The sequence below is a fragment of the Trachypithecus francoisi genome, unplaced genomic scaffold, assembly GCF_009764315.1.
Source record: "Trachypithecus francoisi isolate TF-2019V2 unplaced genomic scaffold, Tfra_2.0 Lachesis_group1, whole genome shotgun sequence".
In the NCBI taxonomy this organism is placed as follows: Eukaryota; Metazoa; Chordata; class Mammalia; order Primates; family Cercopithecidae; genus Trachypithecus; species Trachypithecus francoisi.
Genome location: NW_022681454.1, coordinates 4,037,817 through 4,060,582, shown reverse-complemented (window position 1 = coordinate 4,060,582; position 22,766 = coordinate 4,037,817). Strand labels below are relative to the sequence as shown.

The window sequence follows — 22,766 nt, the reverse complement described above, 5'->3', positions numbered from 1 at the left end:
CTTTGCGCTGGGAGTTCCTCCAGGTTGGCCTGACTCCAATGCCCGGGCTCCCTGCTCTGCACCACACTGCCTCACAGGAGGCTGCACGCCCGGGGCCTGGGCGTGGGGGACAGCAAGCACCCCACCCCTGTGTCTGAGCTCAGGGGAGACGGGGAGTCAGCCTCCGGGGCTGGGGAAGAACCAGGGCACTGGTGCAACTGAAAGGCTTTATAAGTCCTGGTTTTGGTGCTTTGTGGCCAAAGCTAACAGCATTCTCTTTCGTGAATTTTCCCCTCTGTGCAGGGCTTCCAAGTTGCCTCCCAAGAAATACTGTCCCTTCTGCTTTAGCAACAAAACTCTTTGAAGATAGGGGTAGCCAGAAAGATGAAAGCGGAAATCAGTGAAAGAGGCTTTTGGGCTACCTCTAAAAGCTGAGAGGAGGCCCACCTTTGCCTCTTGCCCTTCCCCTTATTCCTGAATAAAACAGGAATGTGAGGGCTGGTGCTTCAGCAGCCATTCTGTGACCTGGAGGATGAAACCTATCCACTAAGGATGGCAAAAAAAAAAAAAAAAAAAAAGCAAGATAGAAGGAGTCCCTGGGTTCCTGGCCACACTAGCCCGGGGCTGCCCACCTCCCGCTGTGGCCAGTGCTCTGTCAGCAGCCAAACACAGATTCTGACTGACCCAGTTTACAAAGGCCTCCTGTATTAGGGTATTGACTCTATTTCTTAAATGGAAGCCAAGTCATGGTAGCTCACCCAAGACAGAAAGTTTTTTTTGTTTCTCACAAACAAATGAGTGAAGCTGGTAAACCGTCCAGCGGGTAGGACAGCTCTGCCCCAGGTCACCAGGGACCTGGCTGCTTCTATGCAAGGCTCTGCTTTACTCTAAGTAAATTGTCCTCACCTGACTATCACAGTCCCGTTCCAGGTAGCCAGGAAGGAGAGTATGAGGGTCACCCAACTTCCTGAGAAGACAAAGATCTATCCAGATGTTGCCCGCTGCACATCTCATGCCCACTGGTCAGAACCTCATCATGTGACCAGGCTGAGTTGCAAGGGAGCCTGGGAAATGTAGTCTTTAGCTAAGTGCCCAGCTGAAATTCAGAAGGGTTCAATTAGTAAAAGGCAAAAGGGGAGAATGTGGCTGGGTGTGGTGGCTCATGCCTGTAATCCCAGCACTTTGGGAGGCCGAGGCAGGTGCATCACCTGAGGTCAGGAGTTCAAGACCAGCCTGACCAATATAATGAAACCCTGTCTCTACTAAAAATACAGAAATTAGCTGGATGTGGTGGCAGGCACCTGTAATCTCAGCTACTTGGGAGGCTGAGACAGAATTGTTTGAACCCGGGAGGCACAGGTTGCAGTGAGCCAAGATCGCACCACTGCACTCCAGCCTGGGCCACAAGAGTGAAACTCCATCTCAAAAAAAAAGAAGGGGGAAGAATGGATCTCCCCTTTCCTCACCCTGAGATCAGATAAAAATGTATGAGTATTTTTAATCTTTTTATAAAGCCTTTTGATTTTGCCTTTACATCTTGAACCAGCCTGAGAGGAAGTGTGTGCCCGGAGCCCACCCATGGCCCCACCCTGCCATCCCCTCCTGCCGATCCCTTCACGGTGTGGGAGAAACAGCTGTCCATCTCCGCCCACCACTTCTCCCTGTCTTACCCCGCCTCGAATGGGTCCTGGAGGCCTGATGTGAAGGGCATATATCCCTGCCCTCCAGGAGCTTGCAGCCTGGCAGTGGGGGGTTGCCAGATCCTGCTACACCTCCAGGGAAAGGCTCAGGGGCTGTCGGCCAGCCCTGGAGGGTAACAGCTGTGCCCAGGGCTGGGCTCTATCCGCCGACAGGGCCCAGGCCCCACACAGGCTGGTGCCGGGGGAAACCTGAATGGGATGAAGAGCCTGACACTCACAGAGACTGCTCAAATCAAGGTACACATTTGCCATAAGGCCAGTGACAATATCCCTGCTGGGACATGCCTGTGTGTTTATATCAAGGAGGGGTGTTACATTTCACACTGAGGCCTGGACACCTGTGGTAGTTATGCTGTGTGCCAACTTAGCTGGGCTGTGATGCCCGGCTGTTTGTCAAACTCCAGTCTAGACGTCGCTATGCAGGTATTTCTGAGGTGGGATTAGTATCAATGTACTCTGAGGAAAGTGGATGACCGGCCATTGGATGGTTGGCCTCACCTAATCAATGGAAGGCCTGAAGCGCAAACACTGAGGCTCCCAGAAGCAGCAGGAATTCCCTTCCAGGTTGCAACACAAACACTGCCTGGGCTGCCAGCCTGCTCCCTGTGGAATCTGTCCTCAACACTGCCACATCAGCTCTTGCCTGAACTTCCAGCCTGCCAACCTGCACTACAAATTTTGGGCTTGCCAGGCCACACGATCATGTGGGCCAATTTCTTTAAGCTGCATATGCACTCCCTATCTGTCTCTCTGTCTATCTAACTATTCTATTGATTCTCTTTCTTTGGAGAACCCTGTTTCCTAAGTACAATATAAAGAAAAACATTCAAAACACGAAGTCTAAAGTAACAGATGTGAGTCCAACATCATCCAGCACACTTCAAACTATTTTGTAGCTATAATCACAGAGAGGGATACATTCTACCTCCTAAATTAAATCTGCAAATACAGAAGTGTGCAAAACAATTTCAGTGAACAACGGGAATCCTAGCACATGAGAAGCACTCAACTTCTTTCTTCCCTCACATCCTTCTTACGCACGAAACACAGGTGTCCTGCTAAGTACAGTGAGTCCCCACACAGCAGACACCAGCAGGCAACCATCTCTTAACCGAGAACAGGAGTGACACCCACACCCCACCGTGCACTTCCCCCAGTGCCTGGAGTCCCTCTCCCCCATGGACTCCATGCGGGTGAGCCTGTCAGGTTCCCGCTCCAGCCTCATCACAGACCAGGAAAAAACACGCTGTTAGGTTCATTTTACAGACCTGGATTCAAGCCGCAACTAACTGGCCATGCAAGGCTGACCTCCACCGAGCGGCGGCGGTGAGGATGAAGCTGCTGTCGCATTCACCCGTTGATCAGTGACGATGCCTCAGTGATGATGCCTACCTCTGCAGCCCTGAGTAGCTTGCTGGGATGGCACAGCCTGAATCTTGTCCCCAAGGAGCTCACAGTCTCACAAGAAAGTCAGACGACAAACAGCCATGATGTCAGGGAATGCAAGGGAAGCAATGATGGGTGGACCCGAGATTGTTGGGGGTGGGGGTCTCCTAGCAGAGCCTGGGGATCGCGGTGAGTGCCCTAGGCGGATGGCCAGCTGCCGGATGAGCCACCAGGTGCAGGAGTCCTGGCGGAGGTCCGGAAGGTTCTCTCACCTGGCACTTAGCAGGGCTTCATTCAGTGAGAGCCTCCTGGAGGCTGGTAAAGGATTCACCCTCCAGGACACTCTGCAGCCCGGTGATGTGGCCAGGACCCTTGGAGACTCACAGCCTGTGCTCGGGAATGCATCTGCCCTCGCAGGTGTGAACTGGGAATGAAATGTGACCCAGAAGTCGCAAAGAAAGGCTCAAGTATCTTTGGGAATGTCACCCACCGCAGCTGAGGAGGTTCACGTAGGGGCTGGGAAGGGCCTGGGGAGTGTGGGAGGCTGGGAGTGAGAGCCAAACTGCCTGCTGATCCGCACAAGTCTCTAGACTTGGTCTCTGAAATCGGGATCCAGAGGAAGCTAGAAATAGGAGGTTCCTGTAGGGGGCCGGCCTGCCCTTCACCTCCCCACTCAATGTGGTGGTGTCCCTGGGGATCTACTCCCTCCAGCCGACAGCAGCATGCTGGAAGGGAGCTTGGGGACAGATGAATGACAGGACCATAGAAAACCAAGGGGAAAAGGCCACTAGTATAGAACAAATGTGTGCTCACAGTGCACGCCCAGCTGTGCAGGCTGTTCATGGGAAGCCGCTGTGAGCGCTGGGACCCGTCTCAGCTCAGTCCAAGGGAGAGAGGGAGGGAAGGGCCCTGAGTGCTTTTGAGTGGCATGTGACCAAGTGAACTTCCTACCTTCCAGACAGGCCATAGGCAGTTGATAGATTCCTTTTAAAAAAGAAAGAAAGAACCGAAAAAATGTGTCAAACAATCATGGCAGAAGCGTCCTATTTAGAAATACAGAGGCAGGTAAGAACAGAAAGAGGTGGCGGGGTTGACAGCTGTGTCCTTTGGTGGGGGTGGAAGGAAGATTCTCTTCTGGTAGTGGTTTATGCTCTTTGTAGAAGTGGAGGACACTTTAAATTGTGTGCTGAGGAGCTCTGGTACAAATAAAGACTAGGAGGAGGAGAAGAGGCGGGGCAGGGGAAGGGGAGGAAGAAGGGGCACTAGGTCTCTGAATTTAAATCGTTCAGCCATCTATGTAGGCATTTTTCTTTCTTAAAAAATGGGGGATTCGGGTGGTGGCTACACAGGTGTGTACATTTATCAAAATTCCTCCGATTGCACTCTTAAATGTGCGCTTTTCTCCCTAAGTACATTCACCTCTCTTTTTTTTGAGGGGGGGGCGGAGTCTCGCTTTGTCCTCCAGGCTGGAGTGCAGTGGCCGGATCTCAGCTCACTGCAAGCTCCGCCTCCCGGGTTTACGCCATTCTCCTGCCTCAGCCTCCCGAGTAGCTGGGACTACAGGCGCCCGCCACCACGCCCGGCTAATTTTTTGTGTTTTTAGTAGAGACGGGGTTTCACCGTGTTAGCCAGGATGGTCTCGATCTCCTGACCTCGTGATCCGCCCGTCTCGGCCTCCCAAAGTACTGGGATTACAGGCGTGAGCCACCGCGGCCGGCCGCACCCGGCCATTCACCTCCCACTTTTAAGAAGGAGGAGAGGTAGCGTTTCCATCTTCTACCGGTTTTACGTTCGAATGTCGTGCCTTGGCGATGCATTGCCTGTTTAAAAAAATACATACATCATAGGGGAAAAACTTTATCAAAAACTCTGGTCGGGCGCAGTGGCTCAAGTCTGTAATCCCAACACTTTGGGAGGCCGAGGCAGAAGGACCACTTGAGCTTAGGAGTTCACGACGAGCCTGGAGTTCACGACGAGCCTCTACAAAAAAAAAAAAAAAATTAGCCGGGTGTGGTGACCGCGCCTGAAGTCCCAGCTACTCAGAGACTGAGATGGGAGGATCACTCGAGCCCAGGAAATGGAGGCTGCAGTAAGCCCTGACCGCGCCACTGCACTCCAGCCTGGGCTACACAGCAGACCCTGTCTCAAAAACAAACTGAAACTCTGGCTTCTCCAGGTAGTCGAACTTGGGATGCCTTTTGTTTTCAGTGCTTGTATTTTCTGAATTTTTAAAATAACGAACAGTCACCTTGCGACTTTAAACGCAGTGCAGCCGCCGAGGAGGCGTCGGGGGCAGATGGGGTTGGACTCCGTCCCCACTTCCTCCCCTGCAGCCGCCTCCAGGCCGCCAGCCTCGCCCAGTCGGAGCCTCAGTCCTGGAGGGTCGGGCGGCGGAGGCCTTCGCTGGGAGTGGCATTCCTTTTGCCAGTGGGACCCCCTACCCAGGTAGGAGGCAGGAGGCGGGGTCCGGGGCTGCCTCCCCTTCCTCCTTCCACCTTCTCCCGCGGCTTCCCTGTTGCACCGGGCCTCCCAGGTCTCACCCCGAGTTTCCGCACCCGGCGGGGCGCGGCTTCAGGCCCAGCTTCGCTCGGAAGTGACGGCTGACCTTGAGCCCGTCCCTGGCCTCGGCCCCGCACCCCCTGCCCACCCTCCCTCGACCTGTGGAACCCAAAGCCCAGAAGCCTGGAGCCTCTTTGCTAGCACGCAGGGGTCTCCCAGCTTCCGGATCGTTCCGCGGTTCTGCCCTGGGTCTGAGTCTGGAGGTTCGAGAAAAAACTTTGGACTTTTCTGGTTGGATTGTGTCTAAATCGTGCATTCTACGCGGCAGGGGACTCGAGGTCTTTGAGGATCCCAAACTGCCGCAGCCCCTCCCCACCCCCCCCCCCCCCCGCTTGCCCCTGCCCAGGGAAGTGCGCTCCTCCAGGGTCATCCACAGGCGCAGTGCCGAGCCCCGGGCCCCACTTCCAGAAGCCGCGTCTATACGGGCCAGTGGGTCCTGAGAGAACAGGGCTTCGGGCGCTCGGGGAGAGGCGGCGGAGGAGGGGTGAAGCCGAGGGGTGGCTTTTAACGAAAAAGAAGTTGAAGCATCAGCTAAGCCATTAGGGCTAATGCGATGTACTGTAAGACGGGGATCAATGCCGGGCCTCGGGGACCGGCGTGGGGGAGGGGGCAGCAGGCCGACCGCCCCCCAGCCGGGCGAGGTCCCCGCCCATTTGGGGGAAATGGATTTTCACGATTTAAGAAACAAACCCAAATCAAACGAGCGAGGCCCGGATGTGCTGACGCTGCGGTTACGCGCGCGGAGCTGGAGCCCCGAGAGCGCTCTAGAAAGGGCGCAGCGGCGACCACGAGAGGGGCTGAGAAGCCGAGGCAGAGAGGTCCGGAGAAGCAGAAAGCGATGCCGACAGGCAGAGAAAGAGGGAGACGGACACACCGAGGGGTGAGGGGGCAAAAGGAAGCAGTCTCAGGAAATTTTCGCAGAAGAAAAGAGGCCGGGGTGGCTGGGGATGCGCTTCTGGGCCAGGGGCGGCAAGACCCCAGGAACTCCCAGGACCCCAAGACCCAGGCGCCTATTTGAGCTCCTTTGAGTCTGGCAGGAGATCTAGGTCCATGCAGGACGGAGAGGCCCCGGCCCCTACCTTGACCAGTCCCCTCGCCGGGACGTCAGGCGGGGAGTGCTCCCTGAGCGCAGGGCCCCGGGCGTCCGGGCCCTCGCTTCTGGCGGCCGGGAGAGGTTGGCACCGTGACACGCACACATACACCAATACCCCGGGTCCGCAAGGGACGCTGAGTTCCAGGCAACGAAAAGCGAAGGTCCCGAAGTCGGTCCTGAGTGCATTCCTCCGCTGGGCCCCGCCAAGAATGAAACTCTCGGAGGATCGCCACTGGGAGGTCCTGGGGGGACACCGGGGTGGGCGAGCTTCTTCAAAGACTCGGTTTCCACTGGGCCCTCCCATTCCCTCCTCTCTTTGTCACGCGGGGCAGGGCGGGGAGGGAATAACCCCTCTGGTTCCTGAGGCACCCGTTGTGGTGGGGTGCGCCCTCCTGGCTGGACCCACCCCTTGCTGGGTGCAGGAGCAGTGGGGAGTCAGGAGGCCGGTGGCTTTGGCTTCTGAGTAGCCCACCTCTGCCTCTCCTGGGGCCACACTGGGCTTATCTGTAAAACGGGCACAGGTGAGATGGGGTTGGCCAAGGTCTCTTTTAGCAGGCTAAGGGTTTGCTGGGGAGGCGGCTTCACTCCAAGGCTGGCATCCCCCCCATCCCCACACCTCTTGACAGTGCCACCCTCCAGGATGTGAGGAACATCAGGCAAATATGGGGGACTCCTGTCTATATAAACAGTTTTAGTCACCCCAAATGTCAGCACCATCCCGTTAGCACGATCTCTCCAGTCCCGACTGACAGCCCTCCTGAAACCTGGGCCTTACAGGTCTAAGGGGGCTTGGAGCTTCCACCCCAGTCCCAGAAAAGGCCTGCGGGACTTAGAAAATTCCAAAAAATAAAAGGCACTCCACAGGATGGGGCCCTCTGAGGTGCAGCCTGGGGCCACAAGGGTACTGTCTCTGAGACCCCCATGTAGAGAGCCCGCTGGAAGAGGGAGAGGAGGCTTGAGGAAGTGGGGAGGGTGCGGGACCTCCGGAGCTGACACCCACCCCACTCACCCAGACCAGGGGCTGAGCTGGGCTCAGCATCCTCACCTCCTCGCCCCGTCATTGCCCCCACGGAGAAATGGGAACAGAGCCTCTGCCTTCTCTACACACGTGCGTGGTCTGTGTGACGTGGAGTCGCACTGGGACCGAATGGGGACATCCCCTCGCCCCTCTGTCATCGTGGAAATACCATGGAGCAAGACGGGCTGATCAGCTCCCGGCCCGAAAAAAGCTTCCAGGGGAGGCTGAAGAGCCATTAGTCATTCCAGAGCAGGCGCGGGCAGTGGCCCACGGCTCTGGGCCTGGGTCTGTGTCTATCTCTGAATACCCAGTTACCGCGACCAACCGTGTGGTTGGGAGCAAAGAGGCACAACTGCTCGTGGTGGGAGTGGAGGGCTTGGGTCCCCATTAGGGACGTAGCAACCGGCAGAGCCCCAACGGGGCCGACTGCGGTACCGACAGCGCGGACTGCGCCAGGGGCGCAGCGGAGTTCGTGGAGCGCCGTTGCGCACGCGTGTGCGGGCGAGCAGGGCTGTGGTGCCTGGACACCCCCGGGTGCGCGCGGTGTGGCTGCCCTGGTGCCCCAGTGAGAGGATGACCGCGCCGAACGGAAGTCGGGGCGTCCCCTGACCTTTCCTATGCCCAGGGCCAAGACAGCTGGGACCGATATAATGCAGGGGTCCGGGTACAGGCTGAGGGGACCGGCCCGTGCGTTGAGCGCCTCGGAGGTGCTGCGGGTCGTGGCGGGTACTGAGTGGGAACACGGAAGGTTATGTACACAGCAGCAAGCCACGAACCCTCGCTCCCGTCATTACATCGCGCCGCCTTCACCCCTGCTACGATGACCACTCCGCAGATGGGCAAGACGAGCTCAGAGAGATGAAGTGACTTTCCCAAAGCCACAGCGGGGCGGTGTAGGCACCGCACTGTCCAGGAGTCTAACCCTTCCCGACGAAAAGTGGGGAGGGAAGATCTCAACCCGAAGGGGCCAGGCGGCAGAGAGACACGCGTCCCCCGCCACGGGCTAAGACGCAAGGCTGCCCGCCTTGTCTCCACCTGCGCGCCTCGAACTTCGCTCCGCTCTAGCCTTCGGGTTAACACCGCTTCCTTCTAGAAGCCTAACGAGGCCCGAGCGGGTCAGACGCCTCCCTTCTCCGCAGCCCCAGGCCCTGCCCGCAGCCTGAGCTCAACGCCCTTCTCGGGGTGGCGGTGGGAAGACCGGACAGATCCGCTTTGCAGAGCCCGAGGGGGGAAGGGGCCGGGTAGGGGAGGGAAGCGAGAAGGGGCGAGGTGAGAACCGAGGGGCGGGGCCGAAGGCTGAGCCAGACTTCCAGACGCCAGAGAGACGCCAGGTGAGCCGGGCGGGGGCGGGCGGGGGCTCGGGCGCCAGCGGGCAGGGCGGGGGCGGGGCCGGAACCGCGGGGAGGGGGCGGGGCGCCCCGGAGGGCCGCAAGCCGGGAAGGTCCCTGGCGGCCAGAGACTGGGAAGAGGAGGGGCCGCGCCGCGTCCGCGGGGTCCCGGGCACAGCGGAGCTGGCGCCACTGCCCGGGTTCCGCTCCATCTAGCTCGGGCAGCCCCGCGGGCCCGGGCGCCGCTGCTTTCCTCTACCTGCTGGGAAGCGCAGGCCGGGCAGGGATGAGCCTGGCAACGGGGCCCCAGCTCGGCAGGCAGGGCCCGGACCGGAAGCCGCGGCGGCGACTTCCCACTGCCCGACCGGGCGACGCGGGGCACAGGAGGGTCGGGCAGGTCGGAATCAGAGTGCCGCTGCGCCCCGGAGTCCGCGCTTCCGGCGTCCTATGCCAAGAAGCCTCTCCGCAAAGAAATAAACACGCCCAGCCTCCCCGACCCCTACTCGGGCTGGTCGGAAGTAGGGAGAATCACGCCCGGGAAAGGAGGGATAGGGAACCACGGGAGAGCCGCGGCCACCAGGGCAGACGCACGCGCAGGCGGGATCCTCGAGCACCGAGAGGAGAGACCAGCAGAGGAGCATCGGGAGAAGACAGGCGAAGGGGACCGCGGAGCAGCGCAGGCGGAGCCCCGTGGACACGGCCGAGGCTGCACTTCAGGACTGTCCGTCAGGCGCCTTCCCTGGCGGCTGGCGAAACCCGAAGAGGCCCACAGGTCTGGCCTGGGGCGCCGTTGTTCCAGGGACCTCTGCGCCGCTCCCTGGCGGCTCTCTGGACCCTTAGAGCCCCGGGATCCAGGGCCCCAACCTCTTGCCAAGCGGGACGCACCTTTCGCGTGGATCGGGCGCTGCAGACCAGGCACGCCAAGTGCGTCAAGGAAGTGCCCGGAAACCAAAGACACGCACCCGGGACCAAGAGGAGGCCGCTGCGCGCAACCTCCCAAACCTTGCAGCGAAGTCGGAACCGCGTCCGCGTGGGTGACTCGGGCCGGGGAGCCGGGAGGCGGCGCCAAGTATCCGTCAGCCCTTGTCCGTCCTCCCTGGTCCGTCCTTGGCACGGTCTGAGGCCCCCCCATCTGGGGAGACGCCCAGGCGCCAGGTGCCCTGGGTGGGGGAACCCGGAGCGGGCACCAGGACCAGTGGAGAAGAGGCAGAGGCCGGGAAAGCTGCGTGGAAAAGAGGAAGGGTTAAGACTGAAATCGTTCTACACATAGCTCATTAATGGTTTTAAATGCGAACATTCTAGCTAAGCAGAAAAACAATTTTAAAAGCAGAGTGCAAGCTGGACCAAAGTGAGACCCCGATTGGGCAGAAATAAACCTGTAACCAAAACAGCCCCCAGGCAGAGATTCAGCCGCGCGGAGATTCACACACCCCTAATGTTTCTTGGTAGTCACTTTTTGAAACATTTTATTATGGAAATTTTCAAATAGAAAACAAAATCGAGGGAGCCTTCAAGTGAATTCCCATGTACCCACCCCTATCCCACAGTTCTTAACCCCTGACCAATCTAGTTCCCTCTGTTGGCCTCTTTTTATTTTTATTAACTTATTTTTGTTGCCTTATTATAAAGCAAACACAGACACATTTTCACTGGTGAATACATAAATGCATTTTCACTGATAATAACTTTCTCAAAAATAACAATACGGCTTAAGTCACAATTCCCAGTAAATCCACACTCAAAGGCAGTTGGCTTTTGATGTTGGACGTGCAGACGTATTTCCATTTGAACTTTGCTGCAATGTCCAGATTATAAAAAGCACTATTACTTTTGTAATAAGAAATAAACAAAATCTCAGCCCCACAGCTCCCGAACCTGGTGAGGGCCGTTTGCTCCCTAGGCGGTGAGGCTGGCTCCTCCACCACTTCACTGTTTTCGGGGCCCTCTTGGCGCCTGGTCCTGTGTGTCCTTCCGTGCATGACACGCAGAGCTTAGCTCTGTGAGAAGAGGGCTGTCCCCTCTCGGCCCACCTGTGAAGGGGTGTCCACCTCTCTGTTTCCCTCCAGGGCAGCCATTCATTGGGTGATCCGCCCTGGGGACCTGGTGATGGGCGGGTCCAGTAGACACTTCTGGCGAACGAATTTCCGGCGGCTGGGACCCCACTTCCTGGCGGGACCCTGGATAGGCATGCCCACTCTGGCTACCGGAGGAGCAGGGTGGCCAAAGGGTATGAAGCATATGAGTACACCGGCGGGGAGGAACAGCAGCAGCACCGCACCGGCGCAGGCGGGTGGAGGAGGGCGCCGGGGAGCCTCAGTGCCACCCTGCCCCAGAATTCCTGCCCCTCGCAGAACCCCGGTTTCCCTTTCCAATAAGTTGCAAGGTGGGGCGGAAGGCCACGAAAGCCTCTTGGGGGAGACGCACTGACAGAAAGGGAAAGAAACCCACCCGGCCTCTCCCATCTCCCTCCTGCTGCTCACCCCGCCAGGGTCCAGCGCCTTCTGCCTCCGCCCAGCTGGGTTGCCTTCAGAGTGGGCTCAGAGCCAAGGATCTGGGAAACCTCCCTGCACGCGGATGGGTAAGGGCACTGGGCACCCCTCCCCAGCACCTGATGAGGAGGATCTTCTCACGGTGCTCCCGGCTGAATGGGAGTCGATGGGCAGCGGAGTCCCATGGGGGCTCGGAGTGCAAAGGCCAAGCTGGGTGGAGCGCTGGGGGAATCCTCGCCTCCCAGGGCAGTGCCTGGGTGCCTGTCTGTCTGTCATTGTGGCTTTGGAGGAAGCCGGGAGGACAGAGCCCCGGTTGCTACCTGCCCTCTCGGTCAAGGGCCTGGAGTGGCCAAGGGCAGTGCGACCACCTGGGGGAAATGGGGCAGGCCCAGGTCGGCCTTCAGGATTCCAGCAGCTCCGATCCCTGTGGAATTTGAGCTAGGCTAGGAATCTCTGCTCGATAGTTCCCAAGGACAGGACCCTTAAGCCCAGACAGCACATCCCCCATGCCCAAACACCACCATAGTGGCCTTTCCTGGTGCCCCAAGTATGGACTTCGCCTTCGGAGGTCCCAGATGCCCAACACTGGGGGGGATGGGGAGCTGACTTCCTACCTCTCAGGCCAGCTCCAGTGGGGATTCAGCTTTTGTAGTCCTAGAGCACTGAGAGGCCCACAGGAGGTGGGTCACCCTCCAGTCCCACTACAGCGTGGGCCCTGGGAGCTGGAGAGGGATGTCCTGCTGGCCTCACTCAAATCACAGAAGGCCCAGCATTTACAAATTACAGACCCCAGTCCTCACCATAGGCGTGTGGTGGGGAAACCAAGGCCTGGAGAAGAGAAGGGACATGACTACCGTCATGGGGAAGTCGGACTGGGTCCAGCAAAGGAGTGTGTCCAGGATGTCCAGAGCCCGCTGCACCCAGTGGTGCTTGGGGCTATGCAACTGGAAGCCCTGAGCAGCTCAGAGTGGCTGGAATCCAGCCTCTGGTGCAGAGAGGGTGAGGTGGTGGGTGGAACCCGCCAGGGGGGAGGGAGCATGGCGCATGTGGTGGAGACAGATCGAAGCCATTCATCTTCTGCCAGCGATGCAGCCAACGCGCGCGCCCGAGGTGTACCCGTGATTGATGGCGCTGGAGCTTAGGATTCAGAGGGGCCAGGCTTACTCCCAATCTGGTCCTATGCACCCTCCAGGGCTCCGTGGGCTCCAAGTCCTACACTGCTTCTCTCTGGTTTGTTCTGCTTTCGGTGCCAGCGCCAAGACACCAGAGCCCCACGGATAACAGGGCAGAGCCAGGTTCCCTGAGCCCAGTTGGCCTAATCCAGCTTGGGATCTGCTTTCTCTCTTACAGAGTTCCAGGCCCCAGCCCTTCCCTGAGCTCAGCAACCGTCCACTCCTCCCACGCCGGCTCCTTCATGGCTCCCTCCTTCCCACCAGAGTGAGCCCTGAGCCGCAGCCCGTAAGACGCTCTCCAACCCGATTTTTAACTAATTCTATTGAAAGACACATCCACTCTCTGCGAATCTGCCCTGCATTTGAACTGTGTAGACCCTGCACCCTCTGATGCTGGCTGCCAAGACTAAGCTTGGTGACCGGTTCCATGGTTCCCCAGTGGCCAGAGTGGTCCATCTAAAACCAGCACCCACAGGGCCCTCACCCTTCCAGCTTCCTGGTGACCCGGAGTCAGGTAGCTCCCGGACTGCTTACAGCCACCTGTGCAGGGCTCCAGTGCTGACTGATCCGCCTGTAAGGGGATTTGCCCGCAGACCTTGGCGCCACCACTGCGCTCAGCGGTGCCCTGCAGTTGCCACTCGACCTTGGGACCACACCCACGTCGGTCAGAAGCAGTCAGATAAAACAGTTGCATCACAGCGATAACCTCTTTAGCCTGAGCTTCAATGACCCCCTTCAAATAGGGGGAGGAGGCAGGCATCCTCATGGTGCAAGGGCCCGAGACCTTGGCAGTCCCGAGTAGCATTGCCGACGGGAAGAACGAGGTGGTGCCACGGGCGAACAGTTCCTGGACCTCAAAAGGAGAGGCTGCTGCTGCCGCTTCTGCTTGCCAGGCCTATGTGGGGCTCGGAGGCTCTGCGGTGTCGCCGGCTGTGCCCTGGCCCCTTTCCTGGACTCACAGTGATGTGTCCGGTGACTGGATGAGGCCAGCACAAAATCGACAGAAGCCCAGAGGGTGAGGGTCCCAGAAGCCTGAGTCAGGGGTGCAAGGCCTAGAGGGCCCAGTGGGGAGAGGAGTCGGAAGGGGCAGGGGGTTTGGACTTTGCCTGAGTAGCCACGAGGGGCCTCTTGTAACACCCCTTGCCCCTAATGGCTGCAGTCAGGAGCTTTCATTTCATTTTATTGAGGCCTAACCTGAGTCCCTCCCAGATGAAACCGAGTGAGAACGGACTTCCTGCTTTAGCTAGGAAAGCAGTTAGGGGGCAACCCCAAAGCAGGGAAGGAGCCCACACAATCCTGGGAAGGGCTGGACAAGGCCCAAGCAGCAACAAGCCTGCAGGATGGGGACTGGGTTTTGGGGTAGGGCTGCTTCGAGGCTAAGGATGGCAGCCGCCTCTAAGAATCTCTCAAAATGCCCACCCCGTCATGATGCAGGGCCTGGAACCCACAGGTGTGGACCTGAGGGCCCAGAGGCTGCAGGAGGCCCCTTGGGCTTGCGGGAACCCTGGCCTTATAGTAATGAACCAACTAATGGGCCAGGGTGGGGACGGGGACTTGGAGGACATGATTCTGGATCAGGAGCTGGAGGGTAGAGACACACAGATGCACGGACCCCAGACCCACCACACTGTCTCCTCGGCCGTCTGGCGCTACCTTGATTGCCCCAGGCCCAGCGTATGGCCTGGCTGCTGCCCATCTCGCCTGGGGAGTGTCTGCACCCAAGTGAAGCAGGGGAGGGAGACAGGTTTTCTCAGGGGTTCAATTCTGCCATGGAAGTGACTTTTTCAGACCCGAACATTGTCTTTCTCCTAAGCTCAAACACACATCAGTGTGTCTCCCCCACCCAAGGCAGGGCCCAAAAGCAGCCAGCTTGGGGCTGACAGAGGTAGGGTGGCCCCAGTGGCCCAGAACAGGGAACAAGCTCTCCTTCACAGCCTATCATCACCAGCCGTGAACAGCTTTGCCCACCGCCTGAGTCCTCCAGCCGACCAGAGACTGCAGGCCAGGAGGAAGGCCCGAGGCAAGAGCACAGTGGCCTGACCTTGAGTGGCACGGCTTTGTTTTGGCCCAAAGAAAAATTCCATACGAGATAGGAAAGGGCTGTGCACACGCGGCGCCACACAGCGGAGCTGCTGTGACAAATGCCAGCGGCCTTCGGTCGGCTTCTCCCTTCACCTGCTCCTGCCTTTCGGTTTCAGTCAAGGCTCTAGAACTTCCTTCGGACACACCACTGTCACTTCTTCCTCCCTACTCCCGCCTGCTGGCCCTTCCCTGTGGCGTGTCATAGAAGAGGGGCACAGCGCCCACCACCTCCGACTAGGATCTGTCTTGCCCACCTGCACCTGGCCCAGCCCTGGGCTCCAGGTGTCCCCAGTCAGCACTGAAAGGTGCTCCCAGGAGGGAAGGCACCTACCGCAGCTTCAGCTGTCCCTGCCCTCGTGATCACAAAGCAGTGAAACTGTCCAGAAAATGTCCCTTTTTATTCCATACGCAAATAAGTAGATTCATTTAAAAAAACAACCGGAGGCCGCCACGTTTGCAGAGAGCCCCAGCCTGCCTGCTCCTGGGAGGGAAGATGGGACCCACAGGTCCAGGGTCCTTTCTCCACCAGCACCCGCAGGAGGGGCAGCACAGCCCTCCGCCGGCCTGCTGTCTGGGTCCCAGGAAAAGGACATTTAGTGTTGGGGGCAGTCTGTGGGGACAGTCACCGCGCAGCCTTGGACAGCCGGTTCCGAGTTTTCCTTTGCTGTGCTGGGCTTGGCCTGAGGGCAGCTGCCGCGGGTGGCCGTGGCCGACCGCTCCTTGCTGAGGCCGGGGTGGCCGTGGCTGCGCAGCCCAGAGTCTCTGCATTGCCCCCTGCTCGAGTGGGGATCCAGCCTGGCAACTGGGTGGGGCGTCCCATTACATTCTAGAGGCGCTCCCCACAAGGGCTGAGGCCCGCTCGGCCGCGGCCTGCGCTCCCGAGGTGTCTAGAAGGCCACAGGAGCGGCCATCCCTCCCCCTAACGCTCCCTGCGCCCCGTGCTTGCCGCTGGATCGCGCGTCCACACAGGTCCACAGGGTCGCGGGGAGAGGGCCCGGCGGGCGGGGCTCACACCAGGCCGGGCATCTGCGCCCGCAGAAAGGGCACGGAGGCGGCGGCCGGGAAGGCGGCCAGCGGGTAGGCGAGGGCCCCAGAGAAGCCGAGCAGCGGTGGGGGCGGCGCGGGCGCGGCGGGAGCCAGCGGGAAGGGCAGGGTGGCCGGGGGCCCGGCGGCGGCCGCGGCAGGGGGACTTTCGTGGTAGAGCACGGGCACGCGGACCAGGCGCTGCGCTCCCGGCGGGGACAGGCTGGCTGCCTCCAGCTCGGCCGCCAGCTGTCGCTTCCACTTGTTGCGGCGGTTCTGGAACCAGATCTTAACCTGCGTCTCGGTGAGCTGCAGGGAGGCGGCCAGGCCGGCACGCTCTGCGCTGCTCAGGTAGCGCTTTAGGTCGAAGGTGGACTCCAGCTGGAAGACCTGGCTGCGGGAGAAGACTGTGCGCGTCTTCTTCTTTCGGCCGCCGCCCACGCCAACGCCGCCGCGTGTCTCCCCCGCCGCCGCAGGGACCTCGGCCAGCTCCGACGCCTCTTCCGCGCCGGCCGCCGGGCTCCGCGCCGCCAGCTCCGCTGCCTCCCGCTGCACCGCTCCCGGCCCGGGGCCTCGCGACCAGGCGCCCTCAGCACGGCCCATCTCCTCGCCCGTCTCCGGTGAGTCCCGGTCGCTGGCTGCAGGGGAGAGAGGGGCACCACCGTTGGTTCCAGGGCACTGATTACCAGACTCAGTCACTGAGGCCAGCCGTCCCCACCTTGAGATCGCCCACAGCCACAAGCAGGGAGACTTTCCAGCACAGGGCTGGGCACCCAGCCGCTCTGGGGATGCACACAGAGGCAGAACCATAGGAGGCAGCCCAGAGACCAGGGAGCAGCTCCAAACCAACACCCTACAACACACACACAAATACAAACGCACACCCATGCCAGAGGACAACGAAGGATGCAGAGCAAAGAAAAGACACAAAAATACTACACACGAAAAGCAGGCTGACCCCGGTGAGCACTTCCCACTCCCAGCTGCACCACGGGTGGCCTGGAAAAACACACAAATCTCCCACAGAAGCCCCTGGACAAGAGGAAAGAAGTCCTTCCGAGAAATGTACACACCGAAAAACAAGCACAGGACACCCCCCTGCCACCTGGCACCCAGCCCCACGCCAAGGCCCCCAGACAGAGGAATGAAGAGCTCGCAGGCCTCTTCCCGCGCCCTCTGCCCGCTTGCACAGAAACATTCCATAGTAGGAGGACAAACAATGCAAAGGATCCCCAAAAGAGAACTCCCATCAGGTGAGGCCGTCACCCCCACACCGCATATTCCTGTAGCCCTGACCCAGTGCCCACAAGGCAAGTCCACACCAGCCACAATCATGCTCAAAGGGAACACGGGCACATGCCACTCCAAGCAACATGCAGCAGCTGAGCCCTGCCCCAAACACCTTCTAGACTGGAGGTTCGGCCTCATGGGTTTGGGGGTAGAGAAGCTCACGGGGGGGTGTCTGAGTTCATGTTCCAAGTACCAAGCTCCCCTACTCATCTCCCAGAAACAAGAAGAGACCCACAGGGCTGGCAAGGGATGATGTCAGGTTACAGATGCCAGCTGGGACCCAGAAGCACTTGCCCAGACTGAAGAGGGCAGCCACCTCCCACTGCAGGGCTCCGGAGGCTGACTCGGACCCGCTGCTTTTCTGCCTTGGTCTGGAGCCTCCGGTGCAAAGGGCAGGCCCTGGTTGACAAGTTAGAGGTGGAGGCAGAGTTTGGCCTGGCCCTGGGCCGTTGGAACGCTGTGCACTCGGCCGGGTGTGTGCTTGCAGTGTATTTGCAGCGTTTGCACGCTCATGCAAGGGGAGTACACACTGGTGGGCTTCTGTGCGTGGTTCCAGCTCTGTGCCTTGTGCCCAAGGAGTGTGCACATCCCACTCATGCCTGTGGCCAATCCTCATGGTGTGTGCCCTCACAGCGCCCACAGAAGAGTCAGGTAGCAGGTTATGGTGCATGCTACTAGATCTGGGGAGTCCCTGCCTCCCCGCAATACCCCAAACTCACAGAGGCCATGTTATGTCACAAGGCACTAGGCTGACTTGTCAGCTCTGGTGAGGAAGGGGGACCCTAACCCGCATGGCACGAAATAAGCGGAAGCCGCCTCTGCAGAGGTGCGGGGTGCCACCTGGTCTGCAGGAGGGGATGTCCTCTAGGGATGAGCGGATAACAAATTTCACCCTGAGAAGCCCTTTCCAGACTCTCTCCCAGAAGGGCACTAGACAGAGTCCCTTGATTTCTGGGAAACCACGGAGACCCTGCTCTAGTCCACGTGAAGGGGGTGGGGGCCTGGACTTCCTGAGTGTGAGTGTCGAGATGTGGGTCCTTTTGCAAGGGGACTCTCTACGACATGGAAAGGGTGGTCTAACGAGTGAGTGGGGGTCATAGGCCACTTACTCCCCAGCACACATTGATATTCACACAGAGGACAGCATGGATCCCAGAGCCAGAGCTTGCAGAGGGACCACGTCCTCAGCTGGCCTCAAGGTCCGAAGGCTGTGTTAGGGGTGGGGGGCTGGCTAAGCCAGGGCTTGGGAGGTTGGACTGGCTTTCCTGGCCTTCCTCCCAGGGGTCTTCCTAAAGGGCAGGTCCAAAAGGGAGGCAGTGACCCTGGAACCCTGGGGAGGGGAAGCAGAACTAACGGGTCAGATACCCAAGCAAAGGGGCAGAGGGGGTCTGGAGTTGAGAAGTCCCCAGCCCCATTCTGGAGCCCTCAGCAGGGAACAAAGGCAGGGAGGGGGAGGGGCAGAAAAAGAAGAGAGAGGGGTTGGACTGGGGGCTTCAGAACAGGCTCCCTTCTTGCCTGGCACAGCCCGTGCCCCTCAAGGACTAAGAAGGAGGCCCAGGCCCCTGCCCCAGGCTGTCTGCAGCGGGCACAGGGGAAACGGGAGTCTGCGGGGGCACAGCTGCTGTGTTAAAAGGCTCCCCTTCCCAGCCCCACCCCGACAACACTGCGCCCTCTGCTCAATGCCCCCGTTTATTTTTCCACGTCTGACGCTACTTTGTCTCCCTTTCCCTCCATCTCTTCTATCTCTCAGATCACCCTTGGGGTTCTTTTTCCTCCATCTTCCCTTCCCCCCACCCCACTCTCTCTCTCGAAGCACATTCCTTTCTTCCTCCATCCTCCCATTTTCTTTTTCAACCTCTTTCACCTTCTCCTGTATCTTTCCCTGTCCTCTTTCACTCTCCTTTCTCTTTTCTTTGGCCGCCTGTTGTCCCCTGTGCCCAGCCTCCCTGGGACCAGAGGAGCCCGGCAATGGGTGAAGCTATGGCCTGCAAAATCTCCTCGTTAGCGGAGCTCCTGCCCCAGAGTGTGGGCCTCCAAACCAGCCCAACCAGGGCTCCGTGGGGGCCCCACACGGCCCAGACGCCGTTCCACAGAAGGGCGAGGATGGCCCAGAACGGGCGGCGGCAAGCCCGAAGTCCCTGAGCCAATGCTCAGGGAGGAAGTCGGGCCCCGCCGCCTGGCCCACCCCTCCTCGCGCCCTCACTCACTGTCAGGACTGAGGCCGCCTCCGTAGCCACCGTGCGCCCGTGGGTACCAGCGCGCTGCGCCTCCGCAGCCCAGAGCGAAAGGCGGACCGGGACCGGGGGGCGGACGAGGACCTAGGCCCAGCGCGCCCGGCCCGAGCAGCGCCCGGGCCCGCGCCTCCCCGCCCGGCCCGGTGACCGCGAGCAACTGTCGCCGCCGCTGTAGCCGTCGCCGCCGCGCCTGCTCGGCGTCCTCGTCCTCGGGGTCGTCGTCTTCCTCCTCCTCGTCCTCCCGGCCGCCGTCGCCCTGGGCCGCGCGCCCTGCGCCCTTGGCCTCGGCTGCGAGCAGGTTCTCGATGAGGAAGGAGGAGGCGCGGGCCGGCGTGGCGCGCCCGGGCTCCGTCAGCTCGTCAGGCATCGCGGCCGCGGGCTTCTCGGGCTCTGCCGGGCTGCTCGGTCCCCGCTGGGGATGGTGGCGCGCGGCTCCCGGGCGCACGCGCGGGCCAGCCCTGGAGCTGCTACCCGGAGCGCTGGCGTCGGGCCCCGCGGGGCAGGCGGCTGCCTCCGCGCGGGGCTGGGCTGGGCCTGGAGCGAGTGCGCGCCGACAGCCGATCGGGCAGCCGCCTGGCTCGCCTTTCAGGTCGCGGTCCTGGTCGCCGCCGGGGCGGCCTCACTGGGGGCGGGGAGGGGGAGGGGCCAGCAGGGGCGGGGGGGTCGCGGGCTAGGCCGGGAGGGCGGCCCGCTGAACCCCGAGGACGCTGCGCGGGCCCCGAGCGCCGCTGCTGCCGGGAGACGCTGCCCAGACCTGAGCGCGCGGGCGGCGGCGCAGCCGAGGGCGGGCAGCCCCGGGCGCAGGCGGGGGGTCGCGCTGGGTCCGGACCCGCGTGATCAGTTCCCCCGTCCCGCGCCACCCGCTCCGGGGGGGCGGGGCCTGGGCTGAGCGGCCACCCATTGGCTGTGGGGCCCAGATGAGGAACTGGCTGGCCAATCACCGTCCGGCCAGAGCTGTAATTACCCCGCTGCGAGGAGGGTGTTGGACCCAGCGTGAGTAACTGTGTGTGCGCGCGCGTGGTGTGTGCTCGAGTGTGCGTTTGGCTGTGTATGTGTGGAGGGCGGCGTGGAGACCCCGGAGCTCCCAAGAAACTACAAGAGGCTGAGCCACATATTTTTATTAAAGACCTTGCGTGTAATTTAAAAATGGGAACACTGCCAAAACAGGACTGCGAAATGTGGCATATCTTAATATTTGCACTTAATGAAAGATGCTTTCAATGCCAACTGTAGTTCGGTAGAACTCTCCAGTTCCCGGGCTCAGTACCAGTATGTAAGGAAGTGCAACCACGGGGCTCCGCTGGCAGCCCGCTCGATGTTACGCAGGTCCTCACCGAGCCGGCACCCCCACCGCCCGCTCCCGGGGAAGCCAGGGCCTTAGAAGAGGGTGGGAGCTTTCTGGCCCAGGCTCTGCCCTGGGCGGAGGTCTTGGGGCCAGGCCCCATCCCTCGTTGTGCCTCCGTTTCTTCGCTCTAAAGGGGTGGGGAGTTCCTCCCATTTCTGCAGCGGGAAGTTCGGGAACAGAACGCACCCTGGAGCTGTCTCCGATCTGGGGTAAACTTTGGACTTACCTACATTAGGTCACTGCGAGGAAGTGCGGGTTAAGCTGGCTTCACCCGATGCGGGTTATTTCGGAGAGATACATCCATCCTCCCAGGGCCAGCCCCGGGTCCTGTCCACCCGAGTACCGCCCACGTTCCCGGAGGTGACCGCAGGCCTGGGGCTTCCGCTTTGCTTAATTCTGCCAAATAAGCACGGTAGAGGGAGCATCGCCCCCATTTTTCAGCGGAAAACACTGTCGGGGGAAGAGAGAAGAGACTCTCTCCCAAAGGGTAGGTGGCTCCGGCAAGCCTGGAATTCCTTCTTTCCCGGCCCGCCCCGCACCGATGCCCCGGAGTCCGGCTGCTTGGCGGGGCGGTGGGGCTCCAGGAGTAGCGGAGGCCTAGCCAGCAGGGCCCTCCCGGCCTGGGTTCGCAGAGACAAAATGGTGCGCCTCTTGGGAGCGCGTCCTGGGTGCGCTTTCTGGCGGGTGCCAGGAAGGACCTCTAGAGCCCCGTGGCTGCCGCGATCTCGAGTGGGAGGGCTTTTCCGGGGGCTCTAGGACAAGATGCTCAGCCCATCTCCTTTTCCCCGGCATCCTAGCCCAAGGGGGCAAAAATAATCAATGACAGGGACTCCACGGGTTGTTTAGCCTGGAGGCAGCCACACAGATGGGGGCTCCTCCTTCCATTTTGTTGACGAGGCCACTAAGCCGAAGTGGAGCGAGTTGGGATCTTAGAGAGGAGCTGAGGTCTCCCAAGCCCTGTTCCCTGGGATGTTCAGGGTCAGAGAGACTCCAAGGAGCAGAGGTACCCCAGCCAGAGGGGGCTGGGCCAAGGAAATTGGGACAGAGCGCCCGATTCGATTCGTTTGGAGCGCTAGCCTTGGAGCAAACACCGTCTACACTAGGGCGCTTTTGACAGATAAGGAAACTGAGGCCAGAGAGGGCCAGATAAAAAGACAATGGCTGTGGGGAGGACTGTTTTTCTGATAGCCATCCAATTCACGCAGGCTCCCCTGGGTCTGTGAGCGCGCTTGGACACTCCTGCCCCGTCCAGCGTCGCCTGCCCAGGTTGCTGGCGTTTCCGCTTCTCTCCCTCAGGCCTGGCGGGCTTCCTCTGAGTCTGAATTCTAATTCCCTCCGCTCTAGGGTTGTATGGCCCTGAAGGAGGCACCTCGCGTCTCTGATCCTATAACTGCGGACGATGAACGTCCCTACCGGTGCCAGGCTGTTGGGAGTAGAGGCTGGGCACGTCCAGGCGGGCGGTGGCTCTGAGCGCATAGCGCTCGCGGGTGTCCTCCCACTGCCTCTGGAGGGCGCGCGTGAGAGCGGCGCTTCCACCCGCTGCCATGTGGGGCCTGGACTGGGAGCGAAGCGGGGCGGTGGATCTGAAGCGAGGACCATGCGCCCTTTTCATCTGGGCGCCCGCTATCTGGGGTTTGCGGAGAGAGCGGGCGCCGGACGCTGGGCAGAGGCTGGCGCGTCCACACTCTTGAGTCTCCCACACTGGGTCCCAGCTACCTTCCCAACTGCAGCAACGAAGCCTGGTCCGCGAGGCATGGGTGTGAGCAGTTGGGCAGATCGTTGAAGCTAAGACGCAGGGTAGGACCGGGATGCGCGTACTGGCCGGACTGGTGCTCGCCCAGGCCGCTGCCTCTGTGCTCGGTGCTGGTGGTGGGGCCGGCCAGGAGCGAAATCCTGCGTCCAGGTGAGTGGCAAGGCCCAGTTTGGAGACAGAATTGCCGGCAGAGACGCAAACGGGAATCGCTGCCTTCGCGGCTTGACGCATTTCGATGCGCCGCAGGTCAGAGCGGCTCGCAGTTCACAGCCCAAGAACGGTCTCGGGCAGGGCAGGGGGAGGTCGGGATGCGCT

At 60.5% G+C, this 22,766-nt stretch overlaps 1 protein-coding gene across 1 annotated transcript; it reads right to left on the bottom strand.

Annotated features, from left to right (window-relative positions):
- Positions 1-15,185: 15,185 nt before the first annotated feature.
- HMX1 (H6 family homeobox 1) lies at positions 15,186-19,945 on the bottom strand. The gene is made up of 2 exons (XM_033215954.1): positions 19,327-19,945; positions 15,186-16,467 (listed from the first exon to the last, which is right to left on the bottom strand). The coding sequence occupies exons 1-2, from the start codon at positions 19,718-19,720 to the stop codon at positions 15,815-15,817; spliced, it is 1,047 nt and encodes a 348-aa protein (XP_033071845.1). The 5' UTR covers positions 19,721-19,945; the 3' UTR covers positions 15,186-15,814.
- Between the last annotated feature and the right edge of the window lie 2,821 nt (positions 19,946-22,766).